Source organism: Eubalaena glacialis, chromosome 4, assembly GCF_028564815.1.
Source record: "Eubalaena glacialis isolate mEubGla1 chromosome 4, mEubGla1.1.hap2.+ XY, whole genome shotgun sequence".
NCBI lineage: Eukaryota > Metazoa > Chordata > Mammalia > Artiodactyla > Balaenidae > Eubalaena > Eubalaena glacialis.
Genome location: NC_083719.1, coordinates 173,891,403 through 173,917,216, shown reverse-complemented (window position 1 = coordinate 173,917,216; position 25,814 = coordinate 173,891,403). Strand labels below are relative to the sequence as shown.

General features: G+C 54.8%; 1 protein-coding gene across 1 annotated transcript in view; it reads right to left on the bottom strand.

Moving 5' to 3' along the window:
* Positions 1-25,814, bottom strand: part of ELL (elongation factor for RNA polymerase II) — a 79,638-nt gene that overhangs the window by 10,511 nt on the left and 43,313 nt on the right. The window contains exons 2-6 of the mRNA XM_061190219.1: positions 17,866-17,913; positions 11,022-11,143; positions 10,483-10,646; positions 8,055-8,329; positions 4,384-4,508 (exon numbers count right to left, since the gene is read on the bottom strand). Coding sequence (XP_061046202.1) covers positions 4,384-4,508; positions 8,055-8,329; positions 10,483-10,646; positions 11,022-11,143; positions 17,866-17,913 — 734 coding nt within the window. The remainder of the gene's footprint in view (positions 1-4,383; positions 4,509-8,054; positions 8,330-10,482; positions 10,647-11,021; positions 11,144-17,865; positions 17,914-25,814) is intronic.

The window sequence follows — 25,814 nt, the reverse complement described above, 5'->3', positions numbered from 1 at the left end:
GAGCTTTCGGTTAAAGACAGAGAACCAGGTATTTACATCCACTCTCTTTCAAGCCCCCACTAAAAAGGCATAAAAGAGAAAGGGAAAAAGAGAGCAATGAGGGGGCTTCCCTGGTGGCGCAGTGGTTAAGAATCCGCCTGCCAATGCAGGGGACACGGGTTCGAGCCCTGGTCCGGGAGGATCCCACATGCCGCGGAGCAACTAAGCCCGTGCGCCACAACTACTGAGCCCGCCTGCCACAACTACTGAAGCCCACATGCCTAGAGCCTGTGCTCCGCAACAAGAGAAGCCACCGCAGTGAGAAGCCCGCGCACCGCAACGAAGAGTAGCCCCCACTCGCCACAACTAGAGAAAGCCCGCACGCAGCAACAAAGACCCAACACAACCAAAAATAAATAAAATACATTTATTTAAAAAAAAGAGAGCGAGAAATGAGCAATGATATTCAATGCAGAAGTACAAGTGGTGACTGTCCTATAGGATCCAAGAAAATTGAGTCCCAGGCCACAGAACCCCACGGGCCCAGGGTGGGTGCCTCAGAGACCTCAGCAGAGGGGCCCCTGCCAGGCTGTCCCCCCCGAGCCCTGCTCTGGGTCCTGGCCTGCTGTGGGGCAGCAGGGGAGCCCACAGCACGTTCAGGAGTGAAGGAGCCCAGGCCTTCTCCAGGATGCTCGGGCCACATAGGATGGAGAGAGACGTGGCCTCGGGAGAAGAGGAAACAGAGGGGCCTGTGGGGGATTCAGAAACGCCTCAGCAGTGCTCCTGAGGAGGTTGAGTTGCCTATGGGAAAGTCCTGAAGAGGCTGCACCTGGGCTTCCAGGCAACAAATGTCAGACCCCAAAACAGACAGGAAAATGCATTTGAGAAGAAAGAGAGACTCTGTAAGGGGGTGAAAACTTTAAATCCACGAGAAAAACACCATCCTTAATAGCCTTAGAAAGACATAGAACTTAAATACACATTTCTCCAAAGAAGACATACGAATGGCCAATGAGCACATGAAAAGATGCTCAACATCATTATTCATCCAGGGAAACACAAATCAAAACCACGATAAGATACCACTTCACACCTGCTAGGATGGCTAGAATCAAAAAAATGGAAAATAACAAGTGTTGGTGAGGATGTAGAAAAACTGGAACTGTGTACTGCTGGTGGGAATGTAAAATGCCACGGCCACTGAGAAAAAGTTTGGCAGTTCTTCAGAAAGTTAAACACAGGATTACCATATGGCCCAGCAATTCCACTCCTCAGTGTATATTTGAGAGAACTTAAAATCTATGTCAGCTATATTCGTGTCCTGGTACATGAATGCTCATGGCAGCACTATTCATAATCATGAAAAGGTGGAAACAATCCAAGTGTCCATGGACAGATAAATGAATAAAAAAAATACCCACACACAATAGAATACTACCTGGCCATAAAAAAGAGTGAAGCTCTGACACATGCTACAGTGTGGATGAAACTCAAAAACCTAATCCAAGTGAAAGAAGCCAGATACAAAAGGCTATAGTACATAATCCCATTTATATGAAATATCCAGAACAGGCAAATCCATCAAGACAAGAAGCAGATTAGTGGTCGCCAGAGGCTGGGAGAGGGGGAACGGGGAGTGACTGTTAACGTGGGGTTTCGTTTTGGGGTGACTCCTTTGGAACTAGAGAGAAGTGGTAGCTGCACCTTGGGAACTAGCAACAATGGCAAAAAAAAGAGACAGAGGGAGAAGCTGAAGAAATCTTCCAAAAGTAGAAGAAATTAAAAGAAACAACAGGGAAGACAATGGCGAATGGTGCAGGAGCACAGCCCCCAACGGCAGAATGAGAGGAGGGGCGAGGGAGGACAGTGAGGCCTCTCACAACCACGCCCAGGACGGGAAGAAGGACGAGGCAAGTTTTCAGACTGCAAGGGCTGGGGCGCCGGGCCCAGAGCACCCGCCAGGCCATCCTGTGACCATGCAGATGCACACAGCGCCAGGAAGGGAACCTCCGTGGCTTTCCGGGGGCCGGGTCTTCAACGTGGAGGGAAAGTTCCTTCCAATCTGGAAGACTAGACTTCGCCAACTGCCAATTCAGTGTGACAGCCACCCAGGTGTGAAGATATGACAGATGGACCTCCCAAAGCCCTCTCCTCTGAGAGATGCTCCAAGAGCTGCGTCCCTTCAACCCCAGGGCAGAATCACAGACCCAGGAAGAGAAGGACCTGCAAGGGAGGGGGGCAGCTCCCGGTGGAACCCCTGATCCCCTGAAAGTGATAAAAGGCCATGGGACAACCACAGGGAGCTTGGGGTTGGACATGAAGGACACAGAACGCTGAGCAGAGAAAGTAACAACTCGGCCAAGCAGGTTACCAACTCCAGGGAAAGCATGATGCGTGTGAGACGGACTGAGGCTCGGGTTGTCTAGGCTGTGCCCTGGTGGAGGTGAGGCCAGGACACGGGCAGGTCAGGGTGACTGATTTCAGGGCCAGGTGGAGTTGAGGCCTCATCCTGCACTGGGACGTCCACAGACTCCTCCTGGGACAGGCCAGGCCCAAGCAGCTACACACATGGGGACTAAAAGCACAGAGGAAGCATCCAAATAAACAGCCGAGATGCTGGGAGTGCATGTCTGTGCAGAGCAAAGCCACGGGGGCCCAGGCAGACCCTGGAAGCATGAGCATGTTTATCTCAGGTACGAGTTTAGAACAAGCTGTAGGAAAAGGAGGTGTTACAGCCCCTGGGGTGACACAAGTCCCCACACCCTGCCTGTAACAACAGAAACACCCCAAGATCCTATTTTTTTCCTTCTTGCCGTGAGACCACAGCATCAAGACCTGCTAGTAATTGGGGCTTTCTTCAGGGAGGGAGCAACCTAAACAAGAAAAAAAATGTTGTGCAGAGGGGTGCCTGGAGTAACCTTCTGTGTGGCTGCGGGCATCAGGGATGTTGACCCTGACCTCTGCACGCCAATCAGTTCAAGCTTCCAAGGGCAGTAGGAGCTGTCAGCTTCCCAAGAGGCTTCCGGCGGCAAGGCTGCTCTCCCAGCTGGCCCACGCAGACGGAGAGAAGAGCATCAAGACAGCCCAGAGCGAAAACAAGGGAGGAAGCATGAGCTTGGCATTACACTGAGCTCCAGAGTCCGCATCCCTAGAAACCTCCCACCTAACACCCCTCAAGATTCAGCCCAGGCGCTGTTTCCTACAAACCACACCCACCAACACACAGACAGGCTGCTTGCTCTCGGCCACACCCCTTCCCGGGAGCTCTGGGAGGCCAAGACCCTTGGGGTCTGAGATCAGCGAGAGGCACCCAATGAGAGGCTCTGAAGGAAGGAAGAGTGGAAGCAGTCTCAAGGTGCCCCCCATGTGCCCCTGGCCACCTCAAAGCACTAGGGTGGGTGTAAGTGACTATTTCAACCCTTTGCCAAAAAACGTGATAGATGTGAACACCTGCAGGAGGTGACTGCCTACCCAAGACGTGCTTTGCTGGGGCAACAGAGGACCCCCAGAGAGGGCACTGGGGGCCAGGGGGCACCTTCTGCCGAGACCATCTCCTCTCAGCCTCCCTGAGCACCCAGAGACCTCCAGACAGCCAGAGCAGTGACCCTGGGACAGCAGGTGAGTGTCCCACAGGACCAAGGAGGAACTCAGGGTTCACCTAGACTGGCCCCGACTCAGCTCTGCTTTCCAGACACAATTACTGCTTTAAACAGCTAAACTTTAAAAAAAAAAAACAAAAAAAATCTTCATAAATAGCTCCAAGTCCCTGAGAAATCACTTAAGGACTAATTAGCATATCAGGCTGTTCTGAACAGCACTTCACTTCACAGCCCGGGCTCCAGAGCCCGGCATCAATTGAGAAGGAAATCATTAATTGCTTGCCTCAGATGGGGGCCTACTTACCCACTTCTCCCTAGAGCTGCCGTGGCCACTCCTGACTTTGGGTCCCAATTAACCAGAGAGAGGATGCATTTAATTAATGCTGCTTAATCATGTCTGTGGGGAGTTTTGTTTTATTTTGTTTCTCTCTGCTTCTCGTTCTTGAGAGGTTCTTTTTAAGAAAGAGGGCCTGCAGCAGACGCCTGTGGGGATGTGCAGGTTTTGCAAGCAAGCTTGACAGGAAGGGAAAGAGGGGGCAGAAGGAACGGTCTGGGGCCTTCTGTCCGAGCATTCTGGTGTTCAAGACGGTGACTCACGCCCTCCACCCCACTCGGTGAGGGCTGGCCTTTTCCCTACAGGAGGACACGGTGGGCCACCCAGGCAGTCTCCACAGACCCCTCTATCCTGCTTGCGGGCCCTGCAGCCTTTGGGGCCAGATGAGGCCCCCCCCCGGCATCCTTGGGATGAGATCTGCCCCAGGTCCAGGGGCTGGGAACTCGCTCAGGGATAGGGAGGCAGCGTTACCGGATGAGCATCCGCTTCAGCAACTTTTGGTCCCCCTCCGAGTAGCCGGGCCAGTCCTTCTGCACATCCTTGTACACACAGTCCTTCAGTGTGCATGTGCCATCCTTTGCATTCACGTTGGCTACCTGCAAGACAGAGCTGGTGTCACCTTGTGTGAAGCCCAAGAGAGACAGATGTTCCTGAAAGCATTTGAGGGGGGAAGGGGGGGGCGCGCGCGGGCGGGCAGGGAGAGGCGGAGACAGACATGAAAGGGGAAAGAGGACAGCACACTCCCTCCCCGAGCCAACACCTCACCCCACAGCTCCCCTGCGTGCCAGCACAGCAACCCTTGGGGTGCAGAAGGGTCAGGGCAGCAGGTCCAGATACACGTCTTACAGCTGCTGGAGGCCAGGTTGGCTCCAAAAAGGGGAGGCTGCCATCTATACTCCCAAGACTCCATCACCAGCCCATCCCCCTGCTATGGACTGAACCATTTTTGTCCTCCCAAAATCCATGTTAAATCTTAACCCCCTTAATCTAAGGTGATGGTATTCGGAGGTGGGGCCTTTGGGAGGTGATTAGGTCATGAGGGTGGAGCCCCCATGATGGGGTTAGTGTCTTTATAAAGGAGAACCCAGAGAGCTCCCTCACCCCTTCTACCCTGTGATGACAGTAAGAAGGCAGCTGTCTATAAACCAGGACGCATGCCCTCACCAGACACCCAATCTGCCGGCGCCTTGATCTTGGACTTCCCAGACTCCAAAGCTGTGAGAAGGAAATGTCTGTGGTGTATACGCCACCCAGTCTATGGTATTCTGTTACAGCGGCCCGATGGACGAAGATACCCGCTCTCGGATTCAGAGCTCCTGTGGCAGAGTCGGCCGAGACTGGGGTGCTGGGTGAGGGGTGCCTCCAGGGCACAGGCTGAGTCCACCTTCCCTGCAACCAGCCAGCCCTGCTGCTGCTGGTTAACAAAAGCTGAGCTTGTCTCCAAGACTCTTTGCGAAGATGGATTTAAAACGTTTGCTGTAAGATGCTTGATGGAATTCAGGCCCCTGACCCGAAGCGGGCACTTCCCTGAGTGTCTCGCTTGGGCACCATGGTCTCCAGAACACGTGTGTGTAGCCGTGTGGCTGGCACGCTGTTTTTCGCTATCACTGAGACTACAAGTTCTCCACATCACAGCAGTTTCCACAAGGAGCATTTTTTAATGGTTAAGTAACATTCCACCAAGTGGCTACACTGTGATCTACTCAAACGTTTCTCCTTTGTTGGATGCTGACGCCGTTTCCAGTTTCTCTGTAGCATAAACAGATGTCACTTGTGCAGGTTTTTCCATACTGGTGATGGTTTTCTTCAGCCAGCTTCCCGGAAGTGGGATTAGTGGGTCAAAGGCTCTGAACATTTTTATGGCTCTTGGTTTTGCTAAAATGCTCTCCAGAAGAGCCACCCACCCGTCAACACTCCCACCAGGAAGATGGAACGCCTTAAATCTTTTCTGTGGATGTTTTCACAGAAGGAATAGAGAAGGCGCCTTTGAGCAGTGTGGTTTTGTTAGTGCTGCTCATCAGAGTCCCTGGTCACTTGCGGGGGCGGGAAATGAGCATCCTGGGTGAGGCACAGCCCCTGACACCTTCCCATCCCCAAGCTGGCGGGGGTCCTCCTGCCCCCCACACCGCTGCTGAGAACAAGTTGGGTAGTAAACACAGAAGCACAAGGCAGATGGGACAGTTTAGGAGAAATCAGAGCGGGCACGAGGAGGAGGCTCTACCCCAAGACACTGGCTGGGCCACCCCCTAGGAGCTGCCAAACCCAAGTCCACTGGAGAAGCTGGAGCCCAGTACGGTGCCTCTCTGGTCCCAGGAAAGGACCAGGAGCAATGAGAATGTCACAGGGGTTAAAAATGGAGCAGTGCCCCAGGCAGACCTAAGTCAGCACCACCAGACCCCTCTCTCTCCAGAGAACTAAGCCTGGCATCCCTGCCGCATCTGAGGGCTGCTCAGTGGGTAAATCTCAGGTGTAATCAAGTGCTCGGTCAGCTAAGGGTCACATTCTGCATTGTGCTTTTTTATTCTGGGCACAAACAGAACGAGATTAGAGAGCGGGAGCAAGGGCACTTCTAAGAACGCTACACCAGGGGCTGAGGGCCTGGCTGGATGGCAATGCAAGCTATGGGCACATCCAGGGGCGGGCGTGGCTGCCACACTTGTCTCCAGTCCTGGCTCATGTCTGATGACTCTGTCCAGCTCCCTTCAGCCCTGCTGCGGTCACCCCATGCTGCAGGAGGCAGCTCTGGGTGGCCCCCAGCCCAGGGAAAGGGCCTCCCATGTACTTCCCCCAATTTCCCAGGGGCAAGGTCGGCACGTGACTTTCCAAGGAAACGAGCGCCCTGGGAATGTCGTTCCTGGTTCTGGAGCTTTCTGGGTGCTTTGGCAAGCCCCTTTGCCAGAGAAAACTTCTGGGCTACAGAGCCATGCATCTATCTTCTAATAGGCCCCGAGCCAACTCCTAAGCTTACAGGGAGAAACAGTGCTACTCAGTCCTTGCCAGCATGACCTCCACGTGGGGGACAGTGGCTCAGGAGGCCAAATCCGCACAAAGGCACCCAGTGAGTGGACATGGGCGCTCCTGACAGTAACGTGAGTCTCCGGTGAGCACCTGAGCCCTCAGGACACAAGAGGATTCTCCTCGGGTGAAGGATGGGAGAGGCACCCTTCACCTGCTCTGTGGATGGGGCCCAGCCCCTGCCCAGACCTGAATCTGTGCTCGGAATGCAGGGGAATGTCACAGAGGCCTCTCTTCCCTCTTCACCCGTTCCCTTTGCCCTGAACTCTCTGGGGGTAATAGGTAACACAGGGACCCCAGCCAGAGCACGGGGGGGCAAGAGCCATGCCGACATCCTCCCAACAAATGTGCTGTGTGGTCACACCAGCCTTGGACTGCACTGGGGATGGGGAAGAGTAGTGCCAGGAGGCCTGCTGAAGAACTCGGTAAATCTGAAACTCATCCTCAGACATAGCTACTGATGGTCACGGCGTGTACTTTCTGCTATAGGAGGCACCATCCAAGTGCCCAGAGTACCTGAGGCAGGGCCACGCCTCCTCCTCAGGATGCTGGCGTGACTGCTGCTGGCTGTGCCATCCTCACAGCGCTCTGAGGTGGCCCATCCCCACTTCATGGCAAAGTGGTATCCACATGGCCCAGCTGATGTGGTGAAGCCGGAGTGAGCCACTCACCTTCTCAGGGGTCCTCGAGTTGCCTCCTCTAGGGTAGGGCCTCAGGAAGGTGCTGGGGCCACCGCCCTTGCTCCAAAGCCCCGGCTGCTTAATAGCAGGCTCCACCTGCGGGCACCACGTTCCTCCCCGCTTAGCTCTTGACCCCAAGAGAGGTGCTGTGGTCATGCCCCAGCCGCAGATGGAAGCCTGAGGGTCCGGACATGAAGCCCCTTGCCTGGAGCCACAACTGATGAGCAACAAGGAGGTCCTTGCTGTCTGACTGTGAAGCCCGAGCTCTTGCTAACTCATGCTTGTGGGTTCCTCAGGCTTCGTTCAATTCTAAAAACCTTGTGCAACTGAAGTCTTGGATCCCCTGTGCTACGCCCACTGCCTGTGTGTCCGCAGCTGGTAAGGAGGAGGGCCCTGGGCAGTGAGTGCCACATGCGCAGCCCAGGCCAGCCCAGGGCAAGCACGCACCTGCTGGAGGAGGCCGTCCAGTGAGTCCTTGTCCGCCTGAGCCAGGCCGTCCTTCTGCAGCCTCAGCAGCAGCTCAGCCTTCCGGTAGGGCCTCAGCGCCAGGAGGTGCAGCACCCGGTCACGGAAGGGCCTCTGAGACACCCCGCTGCCCCCGCTAACGCTGCCAGCGCTGGTCTTCTTGATGGCGCTTGCCAGGTTGATGGGGGTCGCCCGCTTCCGGGAGGGCACAGCATCCACTGCCCCCGGGGCCGGTTTCCGAAACTGAACCTTTTTGCCTGCAATAAGAGACAGGCATTAGGGATTGGAAGGGGTGAGGGAGTGGCCACCGCGTCCCACTGCCTGGGGCCAACGCCAAGTTCCTGAGTGAGCTCGTGGACACCCGTGGATGGCCGATGGCCGACAGCCCCAAGCTCTCACTAAGCCCAAGAGGAAGGCGATTCAAGCCTCGTCCAGCCCCACCTGCTCAGTGGGGTCCTTGGGCGGCCGAGACTGCCACCTGCTGACCACAAACAGCTCAGTGGGCACTTGCAGGGCCCCACAGTCTCAGAAGCGGGAGCTACAGGAAATAGAAGCCGGCTTAGAGCCTTAACTGACTTCATCAATGGGCAGCCTACATCCGGGGGACCCAAAACACCTGACCCGTATGGGGAGAGGGGGCTGATGGTAACAAGGGAGTCCCAGAACTGCCAGAGGCAGGCACCCAGAGCCTGAACTTCACAGCACTACACTGGTCCCATAGGATCCGCCATTCTCTTTTATGAAAAAGGAGAAGAAAATAAAGGCGTCAGGGCCACTTGGGAAGCTGCTCTGGAGACCCCAGGGTGTGAGCAGCTCCCCAGCGGTGGCCCTGGCAAGTGCTCCCTGGGCAGACCTGGCTGTGCTCGGAGGCCCGGGGGCAGCAGGCCGATCCCCCACCCTCTTGGTGCAAACAGAGACGTACGAGGGGATCCTCCATGGAGCCTCCAGCACTGCTCTCGAGGGAGGGTGCTTCCACTCCTAAGTCATTAACTCCACCTTGGACGGCGCCCCCGCCACTGCAGGAACGAGGACCGCTGAGCAAAGTCAGCGCACATCTTGAATCCTTGGGCCAGAAACCTCTCCACGACGACTTCCTTTTGCATGTATCCCTCAAATCTGATTTGTCAAATGAACACAGGGAAGAAGTGCTTTTAGAATCCTCAGGGCCAGACTTCGTCCCCAGAGGACCCATCTGACGGGCCGACATGGGGTGGGGGGAGAGGCCTGACACACCCAGGACGTGCACGTCGGTGGCTTAAGAGGCCAGGACACGAGCGTTTCCACCAGAACGTAAACTACTGCAAAAACCTTCACTGTACCCAAAATGGCACCGTAAGACGAATTTTGGACCAAGTTTTTGGTTGAAAGACCCACCCAAACTTTATTAAAATGTGTACAAATGTCCACATTTGCATCTTGAGGCAAAAGCAGGCTCTGAAGCCCTTTTAGATTCTGGCTGGCACCTCTTGGGCAGCTTACAGCCCAGGGCCCAGGCTCCCTGGTCACTCACAGCTACATCCACTGGGGCCCAGCGCTGACCGGCAGGACGGATTCATGCACCATCTGCGGTTTCATTCAGAGCCAACCCTACTGCCAAGTAAGGGAAATCGCATGTTCTCTGGAGCAATGTGAAACGCTCTTGCTTTTTCTTAAAGAAGAAAAAAACCCCAAAAGCCATCAAGGTTCTCCCTTGCTGTAAGCCGTTTCACACCTCTCTCAGGCCTTTCTTGCCTGGCAACGAATTCCAATGACTCTTTAACTCCATCTGCATCCAGGAGGTAGGAAGACTACAGCAAGATGATGGAGCTTTCTAAATAGATAGTACTTTTCTCTCTACTTTTAATGTTGTCAGTGTCTCGACTTCACTGAAGTTGTTTCCAAGCAGATGCTGAGGGGCCGGAGCCTTCCCAGTGAACAGGGATCAATGCGTTTCCTTCCTGGTCTCCACCCTACGGTCCCTCGCTGGGCCCAACACAGCAGCAGGCCGCCCGCCATAGGGTGCATCTCGTCATCTGCACCTTGCCCCAGCCACGTCGGTCTTGGGAAGGAGACATCTGGGCAGGTGAGGGCAGGGGTGGCAGCTGAAGGACAGACCGAAGCTCTGGCTTCATGTAGGGTGAGTCTCCATGATGGGCAGAGGTCCCTGAGGCTACAGCCTGGGAGAGGAGCCCTGAGATTCAGAATGCCTGGAATTCTCAGGCCCCTTAGTCCATCTTGGGTTCAGAAGGCAGCAGATGCCACCCAAGAAGGACCTTCTGTCCTGACCCAACACTGACCCAGCTCATCCTACCTCTGTCAACCCATCACTCCCGCTCCTGGTCTGGATGGACCCTGAGTCTCCTGCTCCCCCGACAGCTGCCCAGCAGGTACAAGACCCCCACAGGTGGAGCCCCAGGCCCCTGATCCTCACCCAGGTAACGGCCTCCGGGCTTGATGACGATGGCGCCTCGACTCCGTGTCTCCTCCTCAGCCTGAGCCAGGCTCTGCCGCGCTTTCTGGTAGGAGTCGTCGGTGGCACACACTGTGATTTTGTCCTGGACGCTGCCCAGGCAGTCCAGGTGGACATCCCCATGGCTGCAAGACAAGGGGCCAGAAGCCGAGATGAGCACCTGGGATGACCAGGAGAGATGGTCACCACCCCCATGCCCAAGAAATGGGGTTTGGTGCTGACCTGGGCAACAGGGTTTCTTCAAGGTACATCTTGACCCAAAAGAAACAAGGGAACCCAGGTCCCTGGGCCACGGGTGGCACGCCAGGACCTAGACCTGTGCCCTGGACACACTGTAAGGAGCCAGCGTAGCTCACTTGAGAAGAGGAAGAAGGGGCGCTGGGGCTGGAGGTGGTGGGTAAACATCTGCACAGCAGGCTGGGGCGGGGGACGCCACAGTGGAAGTCGGGGGAGGCGGGTCTGCCCACTGGGAGACCTGGGGCAGCCTGGGCAAGGCTCACCTGGAGACATACTGCTGGATGCAGTCAAAGCTGCCCTGCGGGCTGTCACGGCCGATGTTGGAGAGGTAGAAGGAGAACGTCCGCGGCTCCGTGGGGCAGTCAGGCTGGGGGATGGAGATGTGCTGCGTGGAGAGGGGGGGACATCACCGGTAGGTCCACAGCACAGAGGGGACCACAGGATGGGCCAGCACAGGACCCAGGCCCATCCGTGAAGCATGCCCCTTACAGTGGGAATGTAAAACCACATTCCTTTGAAACGCACCTTTGTTTTCCTGACAGTGACAGGACCAGCGTGTCACCATGGACAGGCTGCTGGTGGGTCCTGGGTTCTCATGCAGTAGCGGGGGGTGGGGGTGGGGGGGTGGGGTCCTGTGTCTGGTTTCTAAGCAGCAATGGCAACTCAGTCTGAGGAGCACAGAGCACTCAGCACACAACCAGAGGCAGGGACCCCACCCCAAGCTGGGCCATGACTCAGTTTCCCCACCAAACAGGGCTGATCTGGTTCAGGACAACCGTAAAGATGAGACAAGATGGGTGGGCGTCAGCAGCGGGCAGGGCATGCTGAGAGGTCGAGATGCCCTGACCCGCACTCCCACTTAGCAACGCCCTCTCCACCTCCTCCAGGCCGAACACTGACTCCACCTGGGTGGCTGTGAATAAGGCAGGCCCAGGCCCCGAGGGGCTCACAGATGGGCAGCACTTTCCCCCAATCAACCATGACAGGGGATGCGTGTGCCATGGTTTATGTAACCCCAACTTCAGAGAGCACCACTGTAGCCTAGCGAGGCAAAACCACAGCCGCCAGAGAGAACAGACAGACGGCCTGGCTGACAGACAGGCAGACAGACAGCACTGGTCCTGGCCAAAGTGCAGGGCTCAGCGTAGGCAGGACATCCAGAGGCCACTTTATTCCAGGCTGACCCTCTGGCCCCCTGCCCACACTGGGTGAAGGCCAGCAGCTGCTGAAAAACACAGACAGGAAAACCTCACATTCCGGCCGCCAGCCCCTGTGCAGGCAGTGGAAGGGCCTCCAGAACCCTGTCACCAGAGGTGACCAGCCTTATAGTAATCCCTGGGCTTGAGCACAGGAGCTCATCACAGCTAGGCGGACACACAAGGTGGAGTCACAAGTGGTCAACAAGAAGGGGCAGCACTGGGGGTTAGGGGGCAGCAGGCCTCGTTCCTGGGCTGTCGCACCGGCTCAGCAGGCCAAGGTGAGCACGTCTCCTCGTTGGTGGTGTGAGGACACTAACACGCCTCATCAGCGCTGGACAGAATGCGGCTCAGGGCTGAATCCCCCCTGCCCTGTGCCCAGCTGTCACATGTGACTGCAGGCGGCTCAGCCTGTCTGAGCCTTGTCCGTGAGAGCAAGGACACGGCAGCTTGGGCCACAGGGAGGGATGCGGCTCCCCTGCCCCAGCCCTCAGGGTGGTGTGTAGACCCATGAGGGAAGCTGGGAGGTCACACAACCCAGGGCTGGCTCAAAATGCTGCAGGACCCCCTCAATGCACAGCCAGTCCCTGTTCCAAAGAGAGGCCTCCGCCGTGCACACTGAGAGCCAAGGCGTCACAGAGTGGCTCCCAGGTACAGCCGCTCAGGGCAGGAAGAGCCTGGCCTGGGGGAGAGGGACAGTCTGCACCAGCCGTCCAAGGACTGCAAATGACCTTGGGCCGATGATCATCCCTGTCCCCCACCTCCCCGCCCCACAATGAATGCTGCCCAGGAGAAAGGCTGCCCCGTTGGCCCAGCTCCACCCAGCCACCCAGCTGGGGTCTGTCCAGCACTCCCTCCTGGCCCTCCGGCATGTTCCTGTCAATGCAGTTCGGGGGCAGGGCCCACCCAGGGCACACACCCAGTGGCAGGTGAGGCCGAAGTCCATGGAGGAGACCAGCAGGGTGGCAATGCCAGGTCGGCCCTGGCCAGCCACGCAGGCCCTAATCTCAACACAAACACCTGTTTCTTTATGAGGGTCAAAAAGAGATGGAGCAACTCACACTCAGCATCTAAAAAAATCAAACCCAGACTGCCTGCTATCACTCACCTCGGGCAGGAAAACACACATGTATACACACACACACACGCACGCTCCAGTGCGTGTGCAGCGTCTTGTCCAGCACTAGTAGCCACCCTGTGTTGTCTGCACATTCCTTTGCAGATGTGACTTTTGTTCTCCATTACAGAAGTAACTGAAAACCCAGCACTCAGATGCTTCTGAGGGTCACTGTGGGAGATGCACCCGTAGCCAGGTACACACTGATGCAGTTGCCCAGAATGCGGCAGGAAGACTGCGCACCACAAAGTCAGAAAAATCAAAAGGCACTTCCGATGGCGCCTGAACCCCAACACGGGTGGCTCTTCCTCCATCCTGACCTTGATCCTCTCCCTCACCACATCCTGGCTCTGGCAGAGACCAGGCCTCCCCAGGGGGCATTTTTCCATCTCAGTCTGCTCAAAGGGCAGTGGCTGCCATGACTGCCACAGTCCCCATCAGGCTATCGCCCCTAAGAGGAAAGGTGAGGGTACATACAGCATGAGTCCTGATGCAACCGTGCTTCTCTCTGGGCAGGGGTGTGGTGGAACCTTCACTGTGATCCTTTTACCCTGTGAGAACCTTTCCCACATGGGTATGTATGGCCACTTCCAAAATCCTGGAGGCGGGGGCACAGCACAGAGCCCAGAGGAGGGTCTGTGCAGCTACTGGGGCTGCAGGACGGTGGGAAGGGGAGGCTTGCTTGGAGCCTGGCACTGGAGGGTCTTGAAGCCCCAGGCCCTCCCCAGCTCTGTGGCACCACCGCCTATGGAATCCTCTGGTTAACAGTCTGTTTTGCTGCTGGTTAATGGCTACCAGTCACTGGAAACCAGCAGGGAAACCAGCCAGCTGGGCACGAATGGTTCAGGAATGCGCGGCTTTCTCTGTGACAGCAGAGAGCTCGACACGTTCCGAAACTTGGCCCCCACTTAGCAGTACGTGTGCCTTCTGGACCAAGTCTCGGCTGTCCCATGGGGACCACCACGTGGCCCTCAGCTGGCCCGAGCATGGCAGGTTTGGGTGCATCTGATGTTAGCCCCAACTCCTGGTTATGGGGAGGCAGAGGGAGTTGCCATAAACTTAAGCATGTGTCTGTGTGCACAGACAAACAGATGGATCTGGAGCAACAAACAGCCTTGTCCCAACCCAGATGGTCCTGGGCACCTGAGGGACTGACATCCGCCTGAGGCCCAAGAGGGGCTGTTGGTTCCGCTGCGAGTAGGTCGAGTCCCTGCCAGAGCCCTTAAATCAACCCCCTTTGAAATCTGTCCCAAGTCAGGCCGGCAGCCCTCCCCCAGACCTGCGGGGCCTGGTCTGTCTGCGGTGCAGGTGGGAGCTTCAATGAGACAAATCAAGTCCCGAGCTGGGTGGGGGATAAATGGTGGGGAGCACTTGGTATTCCAGTCAGGTAAGAACAAGACAAAACAGGCACACACAGGAACCAAACACTGACTAGCCAGCCTCTCTCTAGCTAGAGGGGTTTTCAGAGAACATTCGTTTTCATTATTTTTCTTTTCCAGGGAACCCTCAGAATAAAATATATTTTGGGTAAAGAGTTACTACTGCGCAGCTGAATACAACTCCTAAGAGTTGTAGTGGCCTCTTCCGTCCACTGGGAGGCCCTAGCTTCCTCAACCCCAAACCCAGGGCGCTTTCCAAGCACCTATTTCCTTCTCGAGAGCCGCTCCCGCACTCTGTGGGCCCTGGGAAGCGGGAGTGCACAATGCCCGCCCGCCTGCCCGCCCCTTCCCGGGCTTTCCAAGTTATCCCCGTGACACAGCAACAAGCACCCCTGTGGCTCAATCTTGTGCACATCCCTAATGATTCCCGCAGAGTTGGCTCCTAGATCACAGAGACACTGGTCAAAGGCCCTTGACAAGTGCCACCAAACCTCATTCTGTAAACTGCCATTTGGGTTCCTGCTGCAGCACATACAAATGCCTTCAACAGCCCTGGATGCCAACCCTACTTCCCTTTCTTTCTTTTTTCATCAACTGAAGAGTGCTGGGCTGCGGCCGGCCAAGTGGGGTTTTCTTTTCCCCTCTGCAGCCTGACGCTTCACCAGCTGTCAGGGGCTGACACCTTAGAAGTGACCCCTGATGGCAGAGGGGCCCAGGTCAGCCAGCTCAGTGTCTGTGAGAGGGCAGAGAACACACATGTACACGGCAAATGAAACAAAGGTGAGCATTTTGCTCTGAAGACGATGCCCTAGATCATGGACGTGCTACAGGTGGGGCCAGGCTCTCCGGGGAACCTGGCAAATGCCATACAGTCGCCCCAAGGAACCAGCCAACACGGGGGCCCAGCCACACAGCACCCAGCCCTTGTGGCACTCACAGCACAGGCGGGGATGTGGCTGGACTGGATGTGACTCCCAACCCAGGAGTTGAGTGACACCGAGACCCTATACCAGCTGTACTGCATTCACATCAGGTGGGGATTAGCACCAGGAACTGAGTGAGCGGGTTCTGGACTGCAGGGAGGATTCTGGTTCTCCTAAGGCCATGTTAACCTGCATACAACCCTTGAGGTGGGTGGCCCATCTCCTGGGCAGGGAGGCCAAGGGACAGAGGGAGAAGATCTGGCCAAGGTCCCTGAGCTAAGGAGCAAACAGGGTCTCAATCTTCAGTCTGCTAGCTTCATGGGCCTCTGGGAAGCGGGCCCTGTCAGCCTACATGGGGTCCAGAACATCGAGTCAGCCCAAGCATCAGGAACATTGAATGAGCCTGCCCAACTCCACCCGCCAGCCTCCTACTCTATTTCCAACCCCACAGGTGGAGTGTACAGAGCGACCAGGAGAAGTGGGAGCAGAGAGCGAGGCACCCTGCCTCCTCCCCTCCTCTGCTCTGAGTGACCATGCAGATGTGGCCTGGCCAGGACAGAGTCTGCTGTGTGCCTGGCACCAGGCCAGGCCTCTCACACCTGGCAGGGAGGAATGGTCACATTCCATCAATGCCCAGGAGGAGGAGGACAAGGTCCAGAGGTCATAAGGGGCAGACTTAGCACCTGATCCTTCACAGCAAGCTGGGAAAGCACCCTCCTCATCACACAGCCCCCTCCAGCCCTCACATGGTCTCATACAGGGATAGCCTCTTAGTGGAGACTCATGGCCTGGCTTGCCCCGAGCTGCAGTGCAGGGCCTCCACACCCTCAGAACCTTCTAGGAACTCCATTACACATGAGAATGCCCAGAAGGAAGGAAATGTGGGCAAAGCATAAGTTTAAAACTAAGATGTTGGGACCCCTAACTTGAATGGATGTGGCTCTTAGGTTTTGCACAGGAATTTGGGCGACACAGGGTACAACCCAGGAGAACCTCACAGCGCTTCTATGAGCAGCCAAGTGGTGCCTTGCTGACTAGAAAGCATCGCTCACTGGATAAATGAACACCAATCCGTGCACTGGCTTCCTCATCTTCCCACGGCTGCTGAGGGCACAGAGTGATCATGGGCCACAAGAGGGCGCCACTGGGCCAGTCTGGCAGCAAGCCCAGCACTGACCTCTAACCCCTGGGGAAATGTCTCAGGGAAGATAAAGTGGAGGCTGCAAAAGGGTGACCGGCAGAAGACTGATGGGGCCAATGAAGGTGCGGAGGAAGCCCCAGAGGAGGCACGGGTGTGAGGGGGTCCGGCGGGGGGAGGGCCCTGGGGCCTTTAAGGGCGTCTCACCGACCCTTGACTGGTCTTGGTGTGATGGTCAGTTCGTGTGTCCCCCTGGCCAGGCCACAGCTCCCAATGACTCTATGAATGGTAATCTGGGTGTGCCGTGGAGGTATTCTGTAGATGCAGTGACACCCACGACCAGCTGACTTTAAGGAGATGACCCTCCATGGTCTGGGTGGGCCTCATCCAATCAGCTGAAGGCCTTAAGAAGGAAACTAAGGCTTCCCTGAGGAGGAAGAAGCTCGCCTATGAACCCCAGTGCCAGCTCCTACCTGCCCCATGGAATTCAGACTCATCAGCCTCACTACCACATGAGTCAATGTCTTGCAATAAATCTCTTGGTATCGATGTATCTGCACATGCAGACACATATCTCCTCAAGGCTCCATCTCTCTGGAGCATGCTGGCTGGGGTAAAACCCACAGAACCCTGTAAGAAGCCAGCAGGCTGTCAGGTGGAAACTGACTTAGACACATGTGGCAACTCTTCAGATTAAAAAAAAAAAAAAAAAAAAAAAAGACTTGCAATGAAGACTAGAAGAAAATCTAAAGTGTTCTAAAGCACCTTTGGTGGGTGGACAATATGGGGGTCCTAAGACCTGGGGGGGTAAGGATTATGGACAACCCACCCTTTCTTCCATTCCCCAATTTTTCTGTAAGATGGTTATTGAGAATCAAATACCCTTCACGAAAAAATGGGAATGTTGAGTTTCTATAACCCCCCTGCCCAGTACCAAAAGCCAGACAAACACCCATGGTCCCAGGTCCACCGACAGAGACAAGTGTCCCACCCTGGGGGGGCACAGTTCCAGGCCTGCTTGGGCTCTGGGGCCATAGTTTTGAATCAGCACAGAGATCAAGTCAGAACAGGGGTTTGGCAGCTACAGGAAGGAAGTGGGAGAGACTGAGGAGCCACTGGACAGGAGAGCTGCCTTCAGGCCACAGATTGCCTGTTGGTGTGGCCCCAGCCACAGGACCAGCCTGGAGGTAACCAGAGGCAGACCCTGACTCAGTATAGGGCCCAGCCTGGCACAGAGGTGGATGGGGCCAAAACACTGCTCCCAGCCGGCTGCTGTGCCCAGCAAGCCCTAACAGGGCAGGGAGCACACCAGTTCCACAATTCTAAATATGATTAAGACCAAAAAAAGACTCACCCCCTGACTTCCTTGAAATCGGATCGAAGGTCTCAGTGAAACAGAATCCTGCAAAAAAGCAAGATGGAAAAATGTCAATAAAGATATCTGGAAATCCAAAGACTCACTTCCCAGTCATACAAGGAGCCAGATAAGGACAGTGTTTTCAGGAGGGGTGAAAAAAACCCCACACATGTTGAAAATTACAGGAAAGGTTACCGGAGCAGGGTTTTGAAGGATCAGTAGGAGTTCCTCAGATGGCACAGGGTCCAGGGCTGAAGGTACACATGAGAGGCAAGAGTGAAGATACAGGCAATGGGCAGCGCCCCTTCACCATTCTCCCAAAACCAACAACAGCCCAGGTCATCCTGCCTCAGAGACACCCCGCTGGAAAGGAATCGGGATGGGTGAGCACCACCAGCCAGGAGGCAGGCTGATGAGGTGACACCCTGCCCCCCAACACCCTGGCAGGACAGAGCCCAACGCCTGCCCAGCTCCCACGTCACAGCTTCAGAGCAGCTTGTCACTGCACTTGGAGTGGCGGAATTTCCAAATGTCACAAGAAAAAATACACCAAAAAACTCAAAATAATTTAAGCTTTAGCTATTCAGAGATCAGCCTTCTGGTGGAATTTCAGAAAGAACACGGATCCAGATGGAGGGTCGCACCTCTCTTTCTCACCTATCTTGGGGCCCTCAGCACCTACCTTCTGTGTAGCAGACATCACCCCACAGGGTGGTGCTGGTTTGTCACCACAACCCCTTCCCTCTACCCCCAAACCCACAGGGCCCAAATTGGCCTCTGTGCCCGTTGTCCTCCCCAGTTCCTCCACACGGTGCCGAAGTCTTGGGCTCTCCTACCTCCATCAGAGCCCACCTCTCAGGTCTCCACCCTAGCGCCCCCTAGAGGGAGGGGAGGCTCTCCCACCTGGGCCCCCCACGCCTCTCTCAGAGCGTCTGGAGTGGCTACCTGTCTGCTCCCCACCCAGAATGTCAGGCCCACCGCAAGCCCTGGGTGGGTAGAGGAGCTACATACACGTGGGGAGAACCAACCAATGGGCAGACTGGCCTCTCGGTGTCTGTAACCCCGTCAGCCACTGGGCCGAGGGCTGTAGGCATGTGAGGGAGACAGGGCTCAGCCAGCTTGGACCCTGTGGGCCACACACTCACCCCACTTTGCTTACCAGGAGCCTCCCCTTTTGCCAAGAATCTCCAAGGACTCCGCCATTTAGAGCAGACCTGAGAGGTCACACGGAGCTCCAGCACTTACCTCCATGGGATCTGACACCCCAGAAACCACCCCACACTTCTAAAGCACAACACCCCTCACCACCAGGCCGGCAGATACGGGAGGTCCTCCAGCCCTCTGTGCTGCTCCAGCCCCTGCAGGCACAAGGGCCACTGTGCTGCTGAGACAGGGGCCAGGCTCCCTCCAAAGCAGGCTCAGGACCAGATGACCCGTCCCACAGACCACAACCAGACCACTGCCTGGGCTGCTGTTCAGAGTACTGGAGGAGCAGCACCAGTGGGGGCCCCGCCTAGCTGGGCCCCTGGAGATGCAACATTTCAGTGGCCTTTGCTTGGAAATGGGTTAAAGACAGAGATCAAAAAGAAGACCTGCAAGTGGCCAATAAGCACGGGAGAAGCCCTTACTCATCAGTGAGGAAGAGACGGCGCAGGCACCTACTGGGATAGCTAAAAGAAAGAAGACGACGCCCCAGAACCCTCGTCCCTTACTGGTGGGAACATACAAGGTCCTGTAGAAAAGTCTGGCAGTTTCTTAAAAGGTTAAACACAGAGTTACCACATGACCCAGCAATTCCATTCCTAGGGATATACCCAAGAGAAATGAAAATATATGTCTGCACAAAAACATACATACATGTGCACAGCAGAATTACTCTTACTATTCAAAAAACAGCCAACAACCCAAATGTACATCAGTTGGTGGATAGAGAAACAACAGAATAATACCCAGAAATAAAAAGAAACGAACTCCTGATGGACACAACATGGACGAACCTCAAAGCCACCAGCTAAGTGAGAGTAGCCCAACATATAACACCACACGATGGATGATTCCATCTATATAAAGTTCCAGAAAAGGCAAAACTAAAGATCAGTGAGTGCCTGGAAGTGGGGAGTGGCTGCAGACAGGCTGGAGGGAACTTCTTGGGTGGAACATTAACACTCACTGACTATACACCTAAAATGGGGAAGTTCTATGGGTTATAAATGATGCCTCCATAATGCTGTGACCTGCCCTAGGGCATACAGAGGGTCTTTCTCTGAAGACTTGTGTGGGCTTTGAGGAACACCACCTGAACATGGGGAGAGACTACCGTCCGTTAACCATTTTCAGTGCAAGAGTGATGTAAAGTGGGTGGAAGGGCAACAGCAGAACACACAAGAACACAGCAAAGACAGCGTCAAGGTAAAGCCACCCTGTCTGTTGTCATTACGGAGCTCTCTACTGACATCACCTGATCATGAAAGCTAGGAAGTCAGGGTGTTCTTGGCCAGGGAACAGCAAGTGCAAAGCCCGGAGCAGAGACGTGGGACACCATGGTAGTAGAGAGCATGCAGGACTTGGTTCTCGTGCCCCCAGGTCTCTCGGTCCAGACCTCCATGCAAGACTCAGCTCGGGGATAACCATAGCACCATGTGTGTCTGCCATCCACACACAGCAAGGCCTCTGTGTTCCAGGGGCTTGGGGGACAGGGGCCATGACGTCAGCAATGACGCGAGCCCGGATGTAGGTAGCGAAGGAGAGGAACTAAACAGGGTGCACCTTCCCAGAAGAGACTCCACCAGGGCAGCCCCCCTGGTGCCTGGCTGACTCGATGGTGTGGTGGGCCATCCTCCCCCTGGATCACACGCTCCCTGTGGGCCATCTAGTGAAGCATTTAACTGGCCTAGTTGCCAAGCAAGTTATTTGGGAGACTCCTTTCTCACAAAGTCATTCAATCCCCAAGGGCACTGAGAATAAGACTTTATACTGTAGAGAAGTTAGCCAAGAGGCCTAAAAGCCCAAGCTTCCTCCACTATGCCAGGAGGGCTGGCTTCAAGTGCGTGTCCCCATGCCGCCTGACTTTCATCATAGAACCAGGGTCCGGGCCACATGGGTTCTTGTGGTGTCTCCTCCCTCCAGTAGGAGGATCAGGCCAGGTCCTTCTCGTCAACAACAGAGCAATTCACTCACACCACTGTGCGCACGTGTGTGCACACGCACGCGCGCACACACACACGTAGGTGATGGGCCACCTGTCTATCGCCATTAGCAAAAAAGACACCAAGCCAAGACCTGTCTAAATTCCACCAGCCCCTGTGCCGGCAGAGGGGACAAGAGCCCCATTTGTAAGACTTTAGAACAAAAAGAGGAGTCAATGACACTTGGTCAATGACTGAGGTGTATTCTTTTTTCTTCTTTTCCATTTTTTTGGGTCATGCTCCACGGCTTATGGGATCTTAGTTCCCTGATCAAAGATGGAACCCACACCCTCAGTAGTGAAAGCACAGAGTCCTAACCACTGGACCGCCAGGGACTTCCCCTGAGGTACGTTCGTTTGTTTGTTTTATAAATTTACTTATTTATTTACTTATTTTTGGCTGCGTCGGATCTTCGTTGCTGTGTGTGGGCTTTCTCTAGTTGTGGCGAGCAGGGGCTACTCTTCGTTGCGGTGCACAGGCTTCTCATTGCAGTGGCTTCTCTTGTTGCAGAGCATGGGCTCCAGGCGCGCAGGCTTCAGTAGTTGTGGCACGTGGGCTCAGTAGTTGTGGCTCACGGGCTCTAGAGCGCAGGCTCAGTAGTTGTGGCGCACAGGCTTAGTTGCTCCACGGCTGTTTGTTTGTTTACTGACTGACTGACTGGCTGCACCTTGCAGCTTGTGGGATCTTAGTTCCCTGACCAGGGATTGACCCCGGGCCCTCAGCAGTGAAAGCACAGAGTCCAAACCACTGGACCGCCAGGGAAGTCCCTCCCCTGAGGTGTATTCTAATGGCACTCAGCCCATGCCGCCTAACAGCTGGCGACCAAGAGCAGTCAAAAGCACATCTGCTGGCACCAGAGGGCCCACCCTCAGTGATCTGGGTTAATGCAGCTGCCTAAGCTGGCTGTGGCTCTCACCCATCAGTTCTCCTCTGTCCTGGGGGCGACAGCCTTGACCCTTTCTGCAGACCTTTCCACATGGGGTGCCTGTAGGTAAGCTGCCTGCTTACCACTGCGTCCCCCCCATCTGGTTTCCAGGAGGAAACACAGGCACTGGCCAGGGCACCTCTCCAAGGGCTGCAGGAGTCTCTGATTTTGGAGTGTCCTGCACACTGGCACGTGACAATCCCACCTGTCACAGACTCCCAGCCTGGAGGCCCAATAACATTTTAATGAAGCACAACAAAATTAAAATTGTTATAAGAAGGTTTAAGAAAACAGAATTTTCTAAAGCATTCTAAAATGTACTTAAAAACTACTTGTGTGTCTTCAATATCCACCAAAGTGGCCTTTGGCACATACTGTTTTGTTGTGGCGCAGGGGCTACTTGAAATGGAGATCTGTTTTAGATCAAAGTAAGGTTTCTATCTTCCTAAACAGAAGTTTTCAGGTGCTTACTGTGAAGCAAATACACTTTATTTGAATTACTCAAAGTGCATCCAGCCCTGTCACCTCCAAGAAACTACCGGAAGGAAGCTGGTCACGTGATAACTCATCGGCTCTCTCCCTTCCTTCTGAGTCAGGTTCAAAGTGGGGCAGGTAGTCTGAGGGTAACCCCAAGTGCCGTGGGCCCCTCTGGAAACCCTGCCATATGGGTCGCTCACAATGACAGAGGTGCCTCCCAGCACCTGGGGCCATGGCCCCACTTCCACCCTCTGCTGTTAAACAAGGCAGGACAGGACCATCTGGGCTAATTCCCGCTCCAACCAGCAAGCTGCAGTGGACGCCAACGGGGACCCTCACTTGGAGGTTGCTGGGTGTCCACTGGGTGCACTCAGGACACAAGCCCCACCCATCAAAGGCCTGTGCCTGACTCCAGTGGGTGGCCACTGGGCTGGTGGGAGTAGGAGTGGCTGTGGTCTACCAGCAGCGCTGCACGCTGTGCAGGTCTGATGCTGGCTGTTCCCGAAGGCTCCGGGGAAACCTGGGCAGAGCAGCCTCAAGGCCCCAGGCCGGCAACTTACAACCTCTTGTAGGCAGGCCACACTGAAAGCCAAAGATCCAGGATCCCTGAGGAACAGCCCGCCTGCACTTCCCTTGACTTAACAGCCTGGTGAAGGCTCGGGACCCAGAGCCATCCTGAGCAGGGGGGGCACCACGGGACCAGGGCACATGGCACCCAGGAACACATCCTGCAGGCCGCAGGCTAAGAGCTGCATTTTAGGCTTGTTATCGCTAAACTCCACCACAAACCTCAAGTATCAGAGAGGGTCAATTGACTCGCCCAAACCCACACAGGGCCAGGATCCAAATCCACCTGCCACCTCCAAGGTTCTCTGTGCTGGGTGGTACACACATTTGCAGCCTCCTTTTCTCTGAGCCCTTCAGGGACTTGTAGGCTGACCCCAGGAGGACACAGCCACGTCTGCTGCAGTCACCTCCAACCTTCTGTCTGGAGGTTTTGGTGATTAGGCCGGTGACTCATGCCCTGCACTCCACTTAGAGGGGGGCAGGCCTTTCCACCACTGGAAGGCCATGGTGGGCCACCCAAGCCCAGGAAATATTCACTGGATGGATGGAGGGATGAATGGACAGATAGCTGTCCCGTTGAACCTTCTCAGTTTCTTCACAAGCAGGCACCCATGTCAGGGCCAGACAGACCACCTGGGACCAGACAAGCCATCCACTGGCAACAACTAGGGTGCTGGACAAAACACACAACAATGCTTTCAAAGTGAATGCAGGCAGCACTGGCCAGAGATGTGAAAGAAGGGAAACGGCCAAGGGAGCCTCTGACTGCTCAGCTCACTGCCTCCAGGAACCTCTGGACCACGGGCCAGGGAGGCTGAAGGAACTGCACGTGCGGGCAGAGGCCCATGAAGGCAGGGACAGTGCAGAGGGACAGCTCCTGGCACCTGCAAGGGGCCTTGAGCTGCTGCCCAGGAAGGCTTCAGGTCTCTCCCTGAGGTGGGTCCCCAAGCCCAGGGATATGGGCCAGGAGACGCCATAGATAGCCAGCCCAGAGGAGTCCACACTGCACCACTCAGCAGTGGAGCTAAACCAGCCCTCATTTAAGGGGTTCTCTTATTCCCCTTACTAAGAAATTTCAAAAACAAGCTTCCCCAAGATCAGCTGATCCACTGCTAACCAAACTGCCTGCCAGCAGCCAGCAGAACTGACACGCTTTAAGACAATAAAATCCAGCAGACAATCCCATGGAATCTACAACACACAGTATCCAAAAACCAAAACTCTCCAGACATGTGAAGCTATAGAAAAATGTGAACCCTAACCCAAGAGAAAAATCAGTCAATGGAAACAGACCCAGAAAGGACAGAGAAGACGGAATTATCAGACAAGGGTTTCACTTTAGAGCAACTATTCTAAATTTAAAATGCTCAAGGGCTTAAAGAGAACCTTGAACTGGTGAGAAGAGGAATATGAAGTACCAGAGGAGAGTCACATGGAACTTCTTGAGCTGAGAAACGCAGTATCTTGATGAAATACTTACTGGGTGGGATTAACGTTAAACACTGTGGAAGAAAAGGTTAGTGAATCTGATGACAAAGTAATGTCAATTTACCCAAAATGAATCACACAGAAAAAAATCTACAGGAAAATGAACAAAGCCTTGGTGAGCCCGGCTGCGTGTCTGAAGACTGTGGGAGGTGAGGAAGGCCAGCCCGTGGCCCTAGACGGTGGGAAATCCAGGCGTGGGAAGCGTGAAGGGAGGAGTATTACCACGGGCGCCCAAGGCCAGTCTGTGGGAGTAGGAACACGGAAAAGCCGAAGTAGTGCCCGGACATGAGGAAGACGTCCAGATGTCTCACCACGGCAATGAGCGCCGCGAGGCTGCGTGGGACGTTCTGGAACCTCGCCATGGAGTGCTGCGTAGATGGCGGTGCGGGGCCATGGCCCAGAAACCTATGTTAGGTGAAAACTGTCTTCCCACACCGCTTGCACACTCCGACAAGAACTCTGTAGATATGCATGTGTGCGTGCATATGGGAAAATAAAAAGATTACTAAAAAAAAAAAAAAAAAAAAAAAAGCCGTGGTGAACTGTGGGACAGTACTAAGAAATCCATTATACATGTAACTGGAATCCCAAGGGCATGATATCCAAATAAGTAATGGCCTCAAACCCCCAAATGTGACAAATACTATAAATCCACAGATCTAAGAAGCTCCAGCAGAAAACAAAGAACCACGTGGCAACATACCATAAGCAAACAAGTGCAGCGGGCTGACTGATGCACCACAAACGGAGAAGCACTCACGAGACCAAATGTCAGAAACAAGCTCAGAGACCACAGAAGGACATCTTCAAAATACTGAGGAAAGAACACTGCCAACCCAGAATTCCATATACAGTGAAAAGAGAAGGTGACATAAAGACTTGTTCAGACAAAGGCTGAGAGAGTCTGTTTGCAGCAGATCTGCATTACAAGGAAGGTTCCGGAAGTTCTTTAGGAGGAAAGGAGAGTGACACCAGATGGACATGCAGATCTGCACAGAGGATGAAGACTGTCAGGTTATGGTGAACATTTATGAACATGAAAGACTTTTTTCTCATTATGTTTCTGTAAAAGATAATTGATAGTTGAAGGCCAAAATAACAATAATGAAGTGCGGGATTTGGATGTGCAACACTAAATGGGTGGCAACCAGGGGCAAGGAGGAGGAGGGGGAGATGGGAGCAGACTGTCCCAGTGTCCTGACACCATCTGACCCGCTGCAGGAGGTTGACTGGGAGGAGCAGCTGGACCCGCATATTTGCCTCTGGACTCGCTGAACGTGCACCTCTGGCCTGGTCGGACCATT